This window comes from Oncorhynchus clarkii, chromosome 8 (assembly GCF_045791955.1).
Source record: "Oncorhynchus clarkii lewisi isolate Uvic-CL-2024 chromosome 8, UVic_Ocla_1.0, whole genome shotgun sequence".
In the NCBI taxonomy this organism is placed as follows: Eukaryota; Metazoa; Chordata; class Actinopteri; order Salmoniformes; family Salmonidae; genus Oncorhynchus; species Oncorhynchus clarkii.
In genome coordinates, this window is record NC_092154.1 from 35,718,309 (window position 1) to 35,734,761 (window position 16,453).

Genomic DNA, 16,453 nt, shown 5'->3' on the forward strand with positions numbered 1-16,453 from the left:
GTGATACTATCAAGAGCAGTGTGCGGTTTCCTTTTTCATTCAGATTATTCAAAGTAGCCACCCTTTTCCTTGATGACAGCTTTGCACACTCTTAGCATTCTCTCAAAGTAGGTGTGTCCAAACCTTTTACTGGTACTGTGTACTTAACAAAAATATAAACACAACATGTAAAGTATTGGTCCTATGAGCTGAAATAAAAGATCCTAGAAATGTTCCATACCTCAAAAATCTTATTTCTCTCAAATTTTGTGCAAAAGTTTGTTTACATCCCTGTTAATGAGCATTTCTCCTTTGCCAAGATAATCTACCCACCTGACAGGTGTGGCATATCAAGAAACTGATTAAACAGCATGGTCATTACACAGGTGCACATGCTGGGAATAATAAAAAGCCCCTCTAAAATGTGCAATTTTGTTACAGAACACAATGCCATAGATTTCTCAAGTTTTAATGGAGTGTGCAATTGGCATGCTGACTGCAGGCATGTCTACCAGAGATGATACCAGAGAATTGAATGTTAATTTCTCCACCATAAGCCGCCTCCACTGACATTTTGGAGAATTTGGCAGCACTTCCAACCGGCATCACAACCATAACCAACCCAGGACCTCCACATCCGGCTTCTTCGCTTGCGGGATCGTCTGAGACCAGCCAGCCGGACAGCTGATGAAACTGTGGGTTTCAACCAAAGAATTTCTGTACAAACTGTCAGAAACCGTCTCAGGGAAGCTCATCTGCGTGCTCCTCTACCTGACTGCAGATCGGTATAACCAACTTCGATGGCCCATGGCACACTGGAGAAGTGTGCTCTTCACGGATGAATCTGTACCGAAGGCAGATGGAAGACAGCATGTATGGCGTCGTGTGGGCGAGTGGGCACCGCCATTTTGCCGGTGGGATTATGGTATGGGCAGGCATAAGCTACAGTGTGATAATGCGCAGCCCCATGACGCAAGGATCTGTACACAATTCTTGGAAGTTGAAAATGTCCCACTTCAGTGGCCTGCATACTCACCAGATATGTCACCAATTGAGCATGTTTGGGATGCTCTGAATCGATGTATATGACAGCGTGTTCCAGTTCCGGCCAATATCCAGCAACTTCGCACAGCCATTGAAGCGGAGTGGGACAGCATTCCACAGGTCACAATCAACAGCCTGATCAACTCTATGCAAAGGAGATGTGTTGTGCTGCATGAGGAAAATGGTCGTCACACCAGAAACTGACTGGTTTTCTGAACCACACCCGTACCTTTTGTAATGTATCTGTGTCCAAAAGATGCATATCTGTATTCCCAGTCATGGGAAATCCATCGATTAAGGGCCTAATGGGTTTATTTCAATTGACTGATTTCCTTATATGAACTGTAACTCAGTAAAATCTTTGAAATTGTTGCGTGTTGCATTAATATTTTTGCTCAGTGTATTATATGAGGTGGATGGAAAAAAATGGACCATTTAGATATGAAGCAGAAATAATGGAAAGCCTGTGATGTTTTCCATTTTGGCGTAAAATAAACCCAACACGGTACCAAGTCAACAATGCACCAGTTAGCACAATGTAAACATCAATCAGAGAGAATACCAGTCTTTCTCGAGTATACCCTACTTCTGTTTTATTTCCATAGGCTTAGTAAACACAGCACAGCATGACATTTTCCCAGTACATGTTAGTACTGCTAGTCTTCCAATACCAGGCATATCTAGGGGCCTAGCATGGTGAGACAGCCCTGTAAACCCATCGCTTCCTGGGCAAGAATAATGAAGTGTTCGGGCTTTCTGGCTGGGCTTAGCAGCACAGCTCCCCAAATGCGAGAGTTATGGATGGCACAAACAGCTCCCCACTGGACGGCAGGGTTATGGATAGCCCTAAATAAGCCTGCCAGCAGGCAACCCCAGCAGCCAGCCTGCACCGTGTCCATTGATAGGACGATCAGTTAGCTCCATGGTCACAGCAGCCAATCACCCAAGAGTTTGTTGGCTGGCGACTCCCAATCCTACAACGGTTGCCAAATAGCAACTCCATTCTCAGCAAGCTCTTCCTGGCGGTTGCCAACCATAAAGGAAGCTTCTGGCTTGCTATATCCAATCATCCAAGGGCTCAACAAGATATCACAGTCTCATGTAATTTCTTGACGTCCTTGGAACACCACGTCTATTTTTGACTAATAAACTGACTTCATCTCCAGACGTCCTGTATTTAGGTACACAGCTCCAGCATGAGTTCCAGACAATTTAGGCTCACAAAAACAACTCTAAGGTGAAGTTCAGGCATTCATTCCATTTGGTTAACAGTTCATGCATTAATTCCGAATGGTTAAGTTAAGGATACGTTTTGGGATAGGGCTAAAACAAAAAACAACTCCACTGGTCTTGCTACCTATTTGTGGAAGGATGGCACGGTGGTCTAACCAGTGACTGCAGGTTCATAGACTGCAGGTTCAATCCCAGCTCCAGGCACTTGTTTTGAGTTGTATTTTTTTTCAGTGGATGGTTTTGACTGCGTTTCCCGACGTCCTGGGGACCTGCAAAAACATCACATTTCAACTTGGATCTGGAGTGATCTCTCTGCAGGGCTGGTTGGAACTAGCCTATCGTAAGAGAGCTGCTGCCTGGTTCCAGACAATCTGGGCTTTATCCTCCCCTACAGATGCCCGATTAGGGTTGTTTAGGGAAATCAAGTGGGCTCAACAGGGCTGTCATGCCAATGTGGCACCACATACATAGAGACTGGAGAACAGGATAGAGGGGAAAAACCCACTGAGGCTTAGTCAACTGGAACAATGCTATATTGTTTGTGTGTGTTTGTGTGCTTGTGTCCCTTTGTGTGTCATTTCTAGTTTATAGATGTGTCCGTAGGCTCTGTACAGCCATATACCTCAGTAAAACAAGTATTCTTAATAATCACTACCATGAGATGCTAGACACTGTTAAGTCGTAAGGCCTTAACAGCAATATATATGTACCACCCTGGACCCTTCACGTTTATTCGTTTAAACATGTATTGATGTAAGGAAGTGTGTGTAATCTGATTATAAAGATACAGTATACAATGTTTACAATGTCTTTATAGTATACCATTGCATGGCCTCATAACACATAAAATAGACCTTTGTTTTGTGATTGTTTGGTGATAGTGACTGTCGTCATGCCATACAATTTGGCATTTTGGTTCTGCACAATAATCCATCTGTAAATAGTGATATTCACTCAGTGTATACATACATTTGGAATGATTGTGTGGCATGATTGTGTATATGTGTGTGTGTGTGTGTGTCTGTGCACACATGCACGTATGTAGCATCGCCATCAAACAAGTAAACACTGCAGGGTTCCACACACCAGTGTCCCCTCTACACGACTACTTCAGCCAATCAATATGTATCCACTAGAGCATTCAGCAGCATGCCAATAGCACAAAGAATTCCCCCAAATTCAGCTGCTATCGGTTAGAAAGAAACAGTAGATGAATGTGGAATGATTTTTGGATAGGTATGGCTGTTGAAGACTTGTCAATACAGTGACATTAGGCTTCTCTGTGGAGCTAGGAGTTTCAGCAACTCACAGGAGTCATCCTGTTAGTAGTGCTGTAGTAGCAAGGCTGGCAGTCCACATGAGAATATCATCACATTCTTTATAGCAATATGTAGCAGTTTCAGCACTTCTGGTCCAGCACCATGGACAGCAGCACTGACAGGGCACAGCTTCTCAGTGCTTATGTGGAACTACTGTGGCTGCCTGTTTTATACTTTGAAAGACTGAGCAGAGCTTGAGTTCACTTCATTCCTGTGCAGGACGAGCAGAGCTTGCACTTTGGGGAGTATTCCATTGGCTCCATACAGACAAGATCAATCAAGTGTACATCAAGTATATGAAGGTTCTTGATATACATACAGATATGTATTCAATCCAAGTCTGCTTCCACAGCATGTCTCTCACAGTCCGTCTTTCTAGATGATCTATGCTGATGGAATGCTGTTGTAAGTGTCATTTACAACAACAGTTTCGGGACAGGATCGCATGTGAGTGCATTAACGGGTGTGATCAATGGCTGCTGGCTACTCATGCTGAGGAACAGTGATCAACTCAAGTCTGGTCAGGTTTACTTGATGACAGTGATGTAATAGTGTATGCATGTGCTGAACAGTCAACCCAATGTTGTGTCATCCATATGAGTCAGTGCCTTTCTGCTGTTGCTGTCACGTTCTGACCTTTATTTCCTTTGTTTTGTCTTTATTTAGTATGGTCAGGGCGTGAGTTGGGGTGGGCAGTCTATGTGTGTTTTTCAATTTTACAAACAAACTGAGAAACAGAGGACATCAAATAACCATCATATCTAATGTTGATGAAGTTCGCCCCTCATCATGAGCTGTGAGCTCTGAGCAACAAACTCACAGAACATACCCACTATCAGCAATGAACTCCCAGCAAAATCAACCTCTAGCAAAAACTCTCTATCACAAACAATCGCTCAGCAATGACCTCAGCAAAATCTCTCTCTCCTGAACAGAACACTGGCTTTTATATAGCTTCTGAATGAATGTGTAACTGGAGACAGCTGTGTCTTGACGAGGGGGCGGGGTCAGCTCTCCAATTAGCCTTGGAGTCGACCAATCAGCTGCTTGAGGGATTTCAGGAAGCCATTTCCTGAAATAAAACACATGCAAATACACAACCTACAACACAAACTGGGGAACGTGCCCACCACAAAAATTGCAAACCTAGTTTTGCAATAACAAAAGCCATCGCTTCCCCAGTTAGTAAACCCGTGATAGAGCGTCAGCAACCACATTCGCTGAGCCCTTCACATAAGCTATCTGTACATTATATCCTTGTACAATCAGAGCCCACCGCATAAGGCGGCGGTTCTGGTTGTACATTTGCTTCAAGAACACCAATGGATTATGGTCCGTGAAGACCATAACAGGCAAGGCACTGGAGCCCACATATACCTCAAAGAACTGTAAGGCAAGCAATAAAGCCAGCGTCTCTTGTTCAATTGTAGAGTATCTTGACTGACACGAGTTGAACTTACGGGAGAAGAAACTGACGGGCCGATCCACTCCGTCTTCATCTTCCTGTAAGAGAACTGCACCCATCCCCACTATACTAGCATCTACCTCCAACTTAAAAGGTTTGTCAAAGTTGGGGGCAAGCACTGGGGCACTACAAAGTAGCGCTTTAGCGGACTCAAAAGCGTAGTTACAGTCCTTGGACCACTTGAATGGTACCTTGGGAATAAGCAGAGACGAAAGGGGAGCTACTACCGTTGAGAAATTCTTACAGAAGGTACGATAGTACCCTACCATCCCCAGGAATCTGCGCAACTGGCGGCGAGTAGTGGGAGCAGGAAAAGCAACAATTGCTTCCACTTTGCCAGTTACTGGGCGCACTTGACCTCGTCCCACTTGTTTACCTAAGTAAGTCACTGTAGCCTTTCCAAACTCACACTTGGCCAAATTGAGGGTTATAGAAGCATTCTCCAACCGCTGAAACACACTTTTCAAAGTGGAGAGATGATCAGACCAAGTAGACGAATGAATCACCACATCGTCAAGGTAAGCAATACAATTTGGCAGATCTGCAAACACAATGTTAACTAGCCGCTGAAAAGTAGCAGGTGCATTACACATGCCAAAGGGCATCACAGTGTATTGTACGAAGTTATCTGGCGTAACAAAAGCCGATATGTCAGAAGCTCGAGAGGTCAGAGGCACCTGCCAATAACCTTTTAACAAATCTAACTTACTAACGTAAGCAGCAGAGCCTATTCTATCAATACAGTCATCTAAGCGAGGTAGAGGAAAAGAATCAGACTTTGTAACTGCATTTACGCGACGATAGTCCGTACATAAGCGGGATGTACCGTCAGGCTTAGGAACAAGAATACATGGGGAACTCCAGGAGCTGTTACTGGGTTTTGCCATGTCATTCTGTAATAAATAAGCTACCTCACTTTTCATTACCTCCCTTTTCTTAGCATTAACCCGGTACGGATGCTGACGTATAGGAACAGCGTTCCCCACATCCACGTCATGTTCCAAGATGGATGTGCGACTTGGAATGTATGTTGGAGTTTTGAGTTCAGCCTAGTATGGTTCTCAATCAGAGGCAGGTGTCGTTAGTTGTCTGATTGAGAATCATACTTAGGTAGCCTGGGTTTCACTTTTGAGTTGTGGGTGTTTGTTTTCCGTGTGTGTGTTTGTTGCCACACGGTACTGTTTCGGGTTTCGTTCGTTTCACGTTTATTGTTTTGTAGTGTTCAGTTTATGTCTTTAAATAAACGTTATGGACACTTACCAAGCTGCGCATTGGTCCTCCGATCCTTCTCGCTTCTCCTCCTCAGAAGAGGAGGAGGAATGCCGTTACAGTTACTGGTAGTGTTTGCACACATTTAAGCATATTTCAATAGTGCCGGGTGTACAAAATGGCGGATACAAAATGGTATTGCCTGTGCACTGTTAGATGATCCCCGAGTTTTAATGTAACAGTGTTTCAACCATCGGTGGATCATCTGTGTTTTTTTCCCCCTTATTATCTATTTGCGTTGTTCACCTAAAGTGAGACTACATAAGGTTTTGTTTTAGAATATATTCAAAAGGGCCTCCCGGGTGGCGCAGTTGTCTAGGGCACTGAGACTCTGGGTTCGCGCCCAGAGGGATATCCTTGTCTCATCCCACACCAGCGACACCTGTGGCGGGCAGTGCACGCTAACCAGGGTCGCCAGGTGCACGGTGTTTCCTCTGACACATTGGTGCGGCTGGCTTCCGGGTTGGATGCGCACTGTGTTAAGAAGCAGTGCGGCTTGGTTGGGTTGTGTTTCGGAGGACGCATGGCTTTCGACCTTCGTCTCTCCCTAGCTTGTATGGGAGTTGTAGCGATGAGACAAGATAGTAATTACTAACAATTGGATACCACGAAATTGGGGAGAAAAAGGGGGTAAAATAAAAAATATATAAAATATAATCCAAACCTGAATCATAAGGATGTTATTGCTGTACTCTTTTATGATGTAATCTTTCTCCTGATTTACCAACCTCTAGTTCTGACATCAGCTGACAGAAGCTTAGCTTCTACAGTGGTGATCATGGGTCCTGCGGCCTCCTGATAATGACTCTGGGTGGGATAACAGACACAAAGAGAAACTAGGCATTGTATACTGTTATTGTTCCCTTGTGCACTATTCTCTCTGTATTTATCTCACTCACACACTCACCAATCGCACTCTCTTTCTCTGTCTCTCTCTCTCTTGCTCACTCGCTCAAAAAACACGCACGCACACACACACACGCGCACACTTCCACAAGCAAGCATTCATGCACACACGCTGAGAAGCCCAACAGGGCCATGAAACTAGCAGAACATGCTTAATGGTCTTAAGGGGTTGTTCTGAAGACATTAAGCCTAGCGTCAACGAGACCCAGCTGTTTGGGCTTTTTTCACATGCATTTGTTTGTCAAATGTAGAGTCTCTGTCCCTGCCAAGAACCCCCTCTGCCTCTCTCTGTGCCTCTCTGTCTCTGCCAGTCCAGGGCCATGGTGACAGGCATGCTTTAGCCAAATCACATTTAATCTCTCCATTGGCTGTCTGTGGATAAAGCTGTTCCGTCTCCCCTCTGTCGGCTAGGGATATGGAGGGCCGGGCTGTCTGTCCGGTGGGACCCTATTTTGCATCCTCCAATAAACACACAAGCTAGCATGGATGCACACACATACACACAAACACACACATTCCCCCTTCTCCCTCACTGCAGGGGAAGTTATTTAATTTATAGCACACAAACACTCCCCCGGGCTTTGGTGTGTGTGCGTGTGTGTGTGCGTCCGTGTATCCGTGTGTGCGTGTGTGTGTGAGTGAGGGAATTCTGACACTACAGTCAACCTGAGACACACAGTAGAGGTCTGCACACGGGACTTATTTTTTCATCTCTCTCCCGCTGCTTTTCATACTGCACCCCCTGGCTTCTCTTGCTGGCTTCTTGTCAGTCTCCCACCTGCCACCGCGACAACTGGCCCCGAACCCAACCGCAGTCCTGAAATGTTATTGAAGTTGTATGTAACGTAGCTCGATTTGCAGCCCCGGTCCCAGCAATATTGTCAACCTAGTCAAGATCAAAATGCGCAAAACAACACAACAGATTCTCATATGGCCCAATATGCTATCGGTATTCCTGGGCTATATCAGCCAATAGGGTGGACGTAGTTTGAAAGAGAGTGGAGTTGGGGCGAAATCCACCAGAGTGGACACTTACTTGACTTGAGCTACATTTTGCATAACTTTTAGGAGCGGGATGATAGGCCTACATGTGTTGTACACATTTTCAGTCAATGTCGGAGTCCGAACATAAATATTTCCAGTCAATGTCATGTCTAAACTATTGAAAATCATGTTTAGGAAGTTCAAGGTAACTGCACTGTGTTTCTCCTCCCCATATAGCCTAGTCTACAGGCTATTTGATTGAGACCACACATAGATGCACTTGATCTCGGCAGGCACAACAAAAGAGGATGAAGGTAGGCTACTGAATGTAAATCAGCAGGAATTAGGCTATTAATAAAATATATAATGAATAGTCTTCAAAAGAGAAAGACAACCGTTTCAAAATGATCTAGTATAACTTAGGAGCCAGACAATTTGCAGGCAGACCCAAATAAGTGTGTTATCACTATTTATTTCCAGTCAATCTCGGCGCCTAAACTACTACCCTTGTCATATTTAGGAAGTGAATTCCCATGGAAAGACAACTGCGGGTGCTTCTCCACCCATGCATGTAACTTACATGCTATTTAATTGAGACAACACGTAAGCACATTTGATCTTGCAAGCCCAACACAAGAGTAGAGGTCGGCTACCGAGTAGAGGCAGGCTACTACTTGTCCTATGAAAGTTTGTGACTAGTGCGACAAAGAGGTGCTTTTCATACCATATTTAACACATACAAAACAGAAAGACAGCCGTTCGAAATAACAACAAATATATATTTTCATAACAAAGTTCATCCTGCTCCAGCCCGCATCATGAAAAATGCTGACCAAGCCACAGTGCTCTCTGCCGGGACCCGCAGGAGGGAATGCAGCTCTCTAACACACATCTTACCCTAAATACTACAACAGCTAGCCTAAATTTCACTGGTACACTGCATAGGTCACTGTACATGTATAGTTAGTCTCCCTACATATCGCAGAGCCCAGAAGATGGGTTAGGTCAGGTTCTGACATCACAGCATTGGAGAGAGAGAGAGAGAGGCACTCAATGTAGTGCTCTACATACATGTCAAGTGTGCTGTGTGTGCACATGGGAGCAGTGAGCAATTGATTGGTGCATATGTGCTTGCATCTGCGCTTGCGTCTGTGCACTTGTGTGTGTGCTTAAGCTTTTTATTTGTTCATGTGCTTCATATTTTTGCGTGTGCGGCTGTGTGCACGAACGGGCGCGCGCGTATGGCTGCTTTCACAGCATCTCTGAGGATCATTCATTACCTTGTTTCTCCAGTTTCCTCCTCTGCTGCTCTGCGCTGGTCTCAGGACTGATAGCATGTTGTAGAGATACTGGCTTATTGGAGTAAATTGCATTAGCACCGTGTTGCCTTGCGCCCTAGGGTCTTATCCTAAGCCTCCTTTGTTTTAAGTGGCAGCCGTGTGTGAAGCTTTTCTCTCCCCAGCCAAGGCTTTCAATCCTCTTTCCCCCCTCTGGAATGTACTGCTGGCGGATTTATCCCCAAATGGCAAGACCCACTGCAGGCTCTGTCCATGTGCATGACTAGTTAGCAATTGTTGTTGGCATCAGTCTCAGTGTTAATCAGTCTACGTAGCAGTTTGCGTGCTAAATGCTATTTAAGGGCGTTACGCTAACAAGCTGAGTAAAGGACAAACAGTGAACAGTCACAGTGGTGCAGTAAGAGGTGGGCGTGTGATTAGCGCGTGCAGATGCACTGTGTCTGGGAGTCCAAGTGCAGCCTATAGGAGGATTGTTGCGACTCACACATGCGCACACGCACAAACACATATAAACACACACATGCACATACATACACACACACACACATAATCGCTAGGCTTATTAGCGTGTTGTGAGACCAGAAAGATCTGGGGACAAATGTGGATCTCTGCTTCAGGGTGTGAGTCCACTGAGTGTTTTGGAACAGGACACCACACTGATACGGTGACTGTATGTTCCCATCTGATTTTACTTCAATTTTTCCTTTTACCCTAGTCTTGTTCACTGCTCACGACTAATGCTCAGCGACTAATGACGAGACTCCTTTAACCCAAACTGCATAGATTTGAGTTCAGTTTACCTTCCGCGGTCTAACCTAAACCATTTGAGGGAGAAACTAATGTGCAGACCTATGATCAGCCTCTAGGGGTCAAATTAATCCGACCCCATCATTCACGGCCCAGTCGGCCTAGCGTGCATCCCCGGGCTCACCTACCGTCTCTCCTTTGCTGAGGTAGAGGAGACATGGCCTATTGACCTGATCTGTCCCCCACCCCTGCCTCTCTGCCCATGATCCCACTGGGCCTCTCTTCTCTCTCTCTCTCCCTACCTCTCTCTCTCTTTACACAGGGGTGAACCGCAGGCAGCATCAGTCCTCATAAATATCAGCATGGTCGGCCGAGCGTAAGGAATAGAGAGAAAAACATCACACACCTGTGTTGTAATTACATGGGGATGAACGCGCTGCAGAGTAGTGGAGTTACAACTGGGTGTGCAGGACCTACTGGAGAGAGAGGGATTGCACAGGTTATTTTTCCCAAAAACATTGTTACAAATGATCTATGTTATTTCTCTGGACAACTCACTAGAACAGTTTGAGAAATACGGTTATTTTACGCACAAGATTGATCACAAAACTTTTTTTCCCCATTTTCTTTTTTTTTTGTCATTGCTGTGCGGCTAGATTGTTGGGTTTAGAGGTTTGTTTGTAGATGTTTTGATGTTTAATGAGGGGACAGACTACCTGCAATGCTATCAAATAAAGATGAATAGGCATGTTGAGTGTTGACGGGATACATGATACCTGCAGATGCTGTTCAATTGAACCGTAATCCTAAAAAAAAAAGCTAAACCCGTGACTGTGGAAAATCAGGCCCCAGACCCCACAGATATTGGATTGTGTGTATCATAACAAGGTCATCACGGGGCCAAGCTGGGTGATCATTTTATCAAACAGACAGAAATCAATGAGGGGAAGTGTGTGTGTTTGTGTGTGCCTCCTCAGTGCCACTTCCTTGACTCTGTTAAAACTGATAACCTGTCCCTCGGAGTCCATCCAGATAGCATCTAGATCGATTCAGATTTCTCCACGTTTGGAAAGTCGAAGAGAGAGAAGAAGCATGGGAAACATATGCACCAATATAAAAGGCGTAGGGAAAGTGCATAGAATGAAAAAAATGTTGTTTCTTCACTCATTTCTTCACACAGTTTATTTTCCATCTCCAATGCAAATTGTGTGAGTTCATTTCTTTGACTCTGTGCTTGTAATTATTAGGATGCACTAAATGTTCTGTTTGTCCTCTACAGCACCCCCTACGGTCCGCATCGTGCACTCAGGCCACGCGTGTAACGTGGAGGAAGAACGTCACACAGAGAGGGTGTACACCATCCGGGAGGGAGAGACCCTGGAACTCACCTGTCTGGTCACAGGACACCCACGGCCACAGGTCAGTCCACCGGCCAATCACTCTGTACAGCCAATCAGGACACTAACTTATCACTGCACCCACCACTCTCTTTCTGAACTATGAAAATTTCAGAAGATATCCAGTCCAGTTTAGATGCTCTTAGACTCAGTCGGTGCCATTTAAGATTACGGAGGATCATTTGTTTTATTTATATGAGCATATCATTATTTCTGTTACAGCATATTGGATGACTGTCATTCATATTCCATTCAACCAGCTCAATGTAACATTGATAGGTTTAGGCTACTACATGATACTCAAATTGGAACGGGACCGATTCCCAGCAGATGTTGAGTTCCACATATTTATTTCAAAAGTGAAACTTAAAGCAAAAACAATAAATCAGTAAACGAACAATGAAACGTGACTATGTGGTGCAATGATAAACAGCTGCCTCTAATTGGGAACCACATTAGCACCAACATAGAAATAGATATACCCTGACCCACTACACCATAGAGAACAACGGGCTCTCTATGGTCAGGGTGTGACAGTACCTGAAACCTGATGGGGAGGGTAGGGGGGATAATTAGTGTTGGTTGTGGCTACGGTGCAGGTCGTAGCCCCCGGCCAGACCGCCGTGCCTGGACTGGGCATCGGCGCAAAGGAAGGCTCCTGCCCTGGAGCGGGACTGGACTGGACGCCGTGCCAGGACTGGACACCGGTGCTGAGGAAGGCTCCTGCAATGGAGCTGGGTTGGCCGCCGTGCCTGGACTGAGCACTGGACTGAGCACAGTAGAAAGCTCTGGCCATGGAGCTGGACTGGACGCACCGGACTGGGGAGGCACACCGGAGGCCTGGTGCATGGAGCCAGCACAGGTGGCACCGGACTGGAGACACGCACTTCAGGGAGGATGCGAGGAGCAGGCATGGGACGTACCGGACTGGGGAGATGCACTGGAGGCCTAGTGCGTGGAGCTGGCACAGGTGGTACCGGACTGGGGAGGCGCACTGGAGGCCTGATGCGTGGGGCCAGTACAGGTGGCAATGGACTGGTGACACGCACTTCAGGCACAGGACATACCGGACTGGGGACTGGAGCCAGCACAGGTGGCACCGGACTGGAGACACGCACTTCAGGGAGGATGCGAGGAGCAGGCATAGGACGTACCGGACTGGGGAGATGCACTGGAGGCCTAGTGCGTGGAGCTGGCACAGGTGGTACCGGACTGGGGAGGCGCACTGGAGGCCTAGTGGGTGGAGCCGGTACAGGTGGCACCGAACTGGTGACACGCACTTCAGGGCGAGTACAGAAAGCAGGCACAGGACGGACCGGGCTGGGGACACGCACTACAGGGAGAGTGCGAGGAGGAGACACAGGACGTACCGGACTGGGGAGGCGCACTGGAGACCAGAAGGGTGGAGCCAGCCCACGTTGCACCAGACTGCTAACCGGATCCCCTGGTCGGATGTTGAGCAGAACACACTTGCACAACATCTCTCTCATCTCTCTCTCTCCTAACTTCCCCAATGCCTCCCTGACCGTCTCTTGCACTTCAGGGCGGGTGCAGGAAGCAGGCACAGGACGTCCCGGGCTGGGGACACACACTTCAGGGAGAGTGCGAGGAGGAGACACAGGACGTACCGGACTGGGGAGGCGCACTGGAGGCCAGATGCGTGTAGCTGGCCCAGGTTTTATCGAACTGATAACACGCTCCTCCAAACGCCTGTGTTGCCGCATACTCCTAGCCAACTCCATTCTCTGGTATCCCTCCTCACACTGTTCCATCGACTCCCAGGCGGGCTCTGGTACTCTCCTTGGGTCGACCTACCACCTCTCTATCTCCTCCCAGATGTTCTCTGGCTCTTCCCTCTGCTCAGCTGCCAGCTCCATGTGCCTACCCCCAAAAAATCTTTGGGTTTCTGTGGCCGCGGTCCCCGGCGTCGTCACCGTCCTTCTTGCATCCTCTGCGACTCCTGCCAAGGAAGGGTCTCATGTCCTTCCATGATTTCTTCCCAGGTCCAACTTATTTTTCCCATCGTTGCACACTGCTTGGTCCTTGGTTGGTGGGATATTCTGTCACGGTTGTCATTAAGAACGGCGCAGCGGATGTTGAGTTCCACATATTTATTTAAAATGTGAAACTTAAAGCAAAAACAATAAATCAATAAACTAACAATGAAGCGTGACTACGCGGTGCACAAACACAAAACACAATCAATATCCCACCAAACACAGGTGGGGAAATAGCTACCTAAATATGATCCCCAATCAGAAGCAACGATAAACAGCTGCCTCTAATTGGGAACCACATTAGCACCAACATAGAAATAGATATACTAGATCACCCCCTAGTCACGCCCTGACCTACTACACCATAGAGAACCAAGGGCTCTCTATGGTCAGGGCGTGACACAAATTTGCCTTATACGCATCATGAGGTTAGAGTAATCAAGGTGACAGAAAATGTCACATTCAATACCGCCTTGCACACTCTTGCCTGCATCTAGCTGATCTGAAGTGTAATCATTAGTCCAAACACCCACCACTCTCTAAAACAAGAGTTTCTATTGGACAAATTGAGGTAGGTCCAATAGAAGTGTTTTGCAACAGAATCGGCAGAATGAATATACCCCTGATCACCCGCACACACAGTGCACTTTCATAGCAGCCACACACAACATCATCACTTTGCTCGTTGTATGACGCCTTCTTGCATCTATGCTCTCTCTTCTTCTCACCTTGTCCCTTCACTTGTGGACTTCAGTGCACAACACAACAGCTGTCTGTGACAAGGTGCAAAAACCTCTTCAAGCCAAACCTTCATACCATAACCGCTAACATTAAACAGTCTACGTCATTGTCACCATATTAACATTATAGAAAACAAACTAGAACTAACGCGTTAGTAAACCCACAATTCAATGAATGTGTACAATCATGCAGTGTACAATGCAAGCAGTTTATCAGTTACATTGGCGGGCCCTGGTGGCAATATATTAATTAAACCAAAAGCTTATCTTGACTTGGAAGAGTTGCAGTGTTGGGTAGCCTTAGCCAGCTAGCTAACATAAATAGTATTCCTCTCTATTTGAGTCAAGTTGTTGAGTAGGCTAAATTAGCCACATTAGATAAGTTAATGAAAGGTAAATCTAAGAAGAAGAAAAAGCTACTTCTCTCTATCTATCTTTCTTTCTTTCTATTTCTCTCTCTCTCTGCTGCTTCTTCCTACTTTTTGAAGAAATTAATTTGTTCAAAACTGTTCAACTATTGTCTTTCTCTCTCTTTGAGTCAACTACTCACCACACTTTATGCACAGCAGTGCTAGCTAGCTGTAGCTTACGCTTTCAGTATTAGATTCATTCTCTGATCCTTTGATTGGATGGACCACATATCAGTTCATACAACAAGAGCTCTGATAGGTTGAAGTCCTCATAATTACTCTGTAAGTCTATAGAAGGGGGTGAGAACCATGAGTTTTATTTAAAAAAGGATAACTTTTTCACAATAGCAATTTTTGGAAATTCACTGCGTAGAATGGTCCTCACCTTTCTCCTCTTAAGAGCATCCACTGGTATCAGCACCACAGAGCTCTCACTCCACATGTCTCCCCACTAAACCGGCTTATAAAATTAATCCGTCAATTATTGTTGCTCCGTATTGTACTGTGCACCTGCAAATTCCTAATTAAAAGCTGGCAGATCTAATGAGAAGTGTGAAGACAAAACAGCCGCCGCGTCTGCCAACTCAACATTGCAATGCAAGTAAGTGAATAAATAACTAAACACAGGAAACAACACTGCTGTGTGATATGAATGCAGAGTAAAGAGGGTTGAGCGAGCAGAATGGGTCCTCAGCATCCTAACAAGGAGCTTTTTATCTATGCTCTCCGTGATTCCAACCAATTAAAGTGTTGAGCTCTTGACATCGTCAATCACATGCTTATTCTCACCTGTGACGAGACACCAAGGGCTCGTTCAGATGAGTGCCACGTTACGGAGCGTTCAGATAGTAAGATGGAGGTATGTAGAACAGACACGATTCTCTGCCATGTAAAACATGAATCATGCCAGCTCCGCAATGATGACGCGATCAATTCAGACACAAACAAATAAATAAATACTACATGTCCATCAATTAAGAAGTACTTCGTGTCCAGCACTGTATTAATTTGCTTGGTTAGACAAATCCAATGTGTATCTGGGGATGGGATTGACTGCCATTTACATTCATTCATATTTAGTTCCCTTTTGATCGATACATTTACGATTCTTTTGTACATGTCCTGTTGATGCAGATGCAGAGAAGGCTATGGATTTTTAGATTCCCTTTGAAAAGGTGAAGGACACTTACATTAGTGAGACACTCGACAGGCGATTCATCTTCTGCTCTCATCCGTGGCGACAACTTGTTCTTTCCACCGTCTTGACTTCCATACTCGTAATTAATTTTTTTTTTTGGGGGGGTAAAGTGAGAGAGAGAGAGAGAGAGAGAGAGAGAGAGAGAGAGAGAGAGAGAGAGAGAGAGAGAGAGAGAGAGAGAGAGAGAGAGAGAGAGAGAGAGAGAGAGAGAGAGAGAGAGAGAGAGAGAGAGAGAGAGAGAGAGAGAGAGAGAGAGAGAGAGAGAGAGAGATTACAACAGAGGAGAGAGAAAGATAAAGAGAGAGAGAGAGAGATCAAAGGGCTACATGGCAGTAGCGGGAGAGGCAGGATTTCCTTTGAAAGTGAGTCATTATGAGCCCCAGTCAGATCCCATGGCATGGGAGGAACAGGGCTGTCATTCTGGGCTTAGGGATGGAGCAGCCTGGGTCTCTGGTGGTTCTGGTGTG

At 45.8% G+C, this 16,453-nt stretch overlaps 1 protein-coding gene across 1 annotated transcript in view; it reads left to right on the top strand.

The window, feature by feature from the left end:
• Positions 1–16,453, top strand: part of LOC139415323 (MAM domain-containing glycosylphosphatidylinositol anchor protein 2-like) — a 348,607-nt gene that overhangs the window by 103,856 nt on the left and 228,298 nt on the right. The window contains exon 2 of the mRNA XM_071163380.1: positions 11,524–11,663. Within this exon, the coding sequence (XP_071019481.1) occupies positions 11,524–11,663 (140 nt within the window). The remainder of the gene's footprint in view (positions 1–11,523; positions 11,664–16,453) is intronic.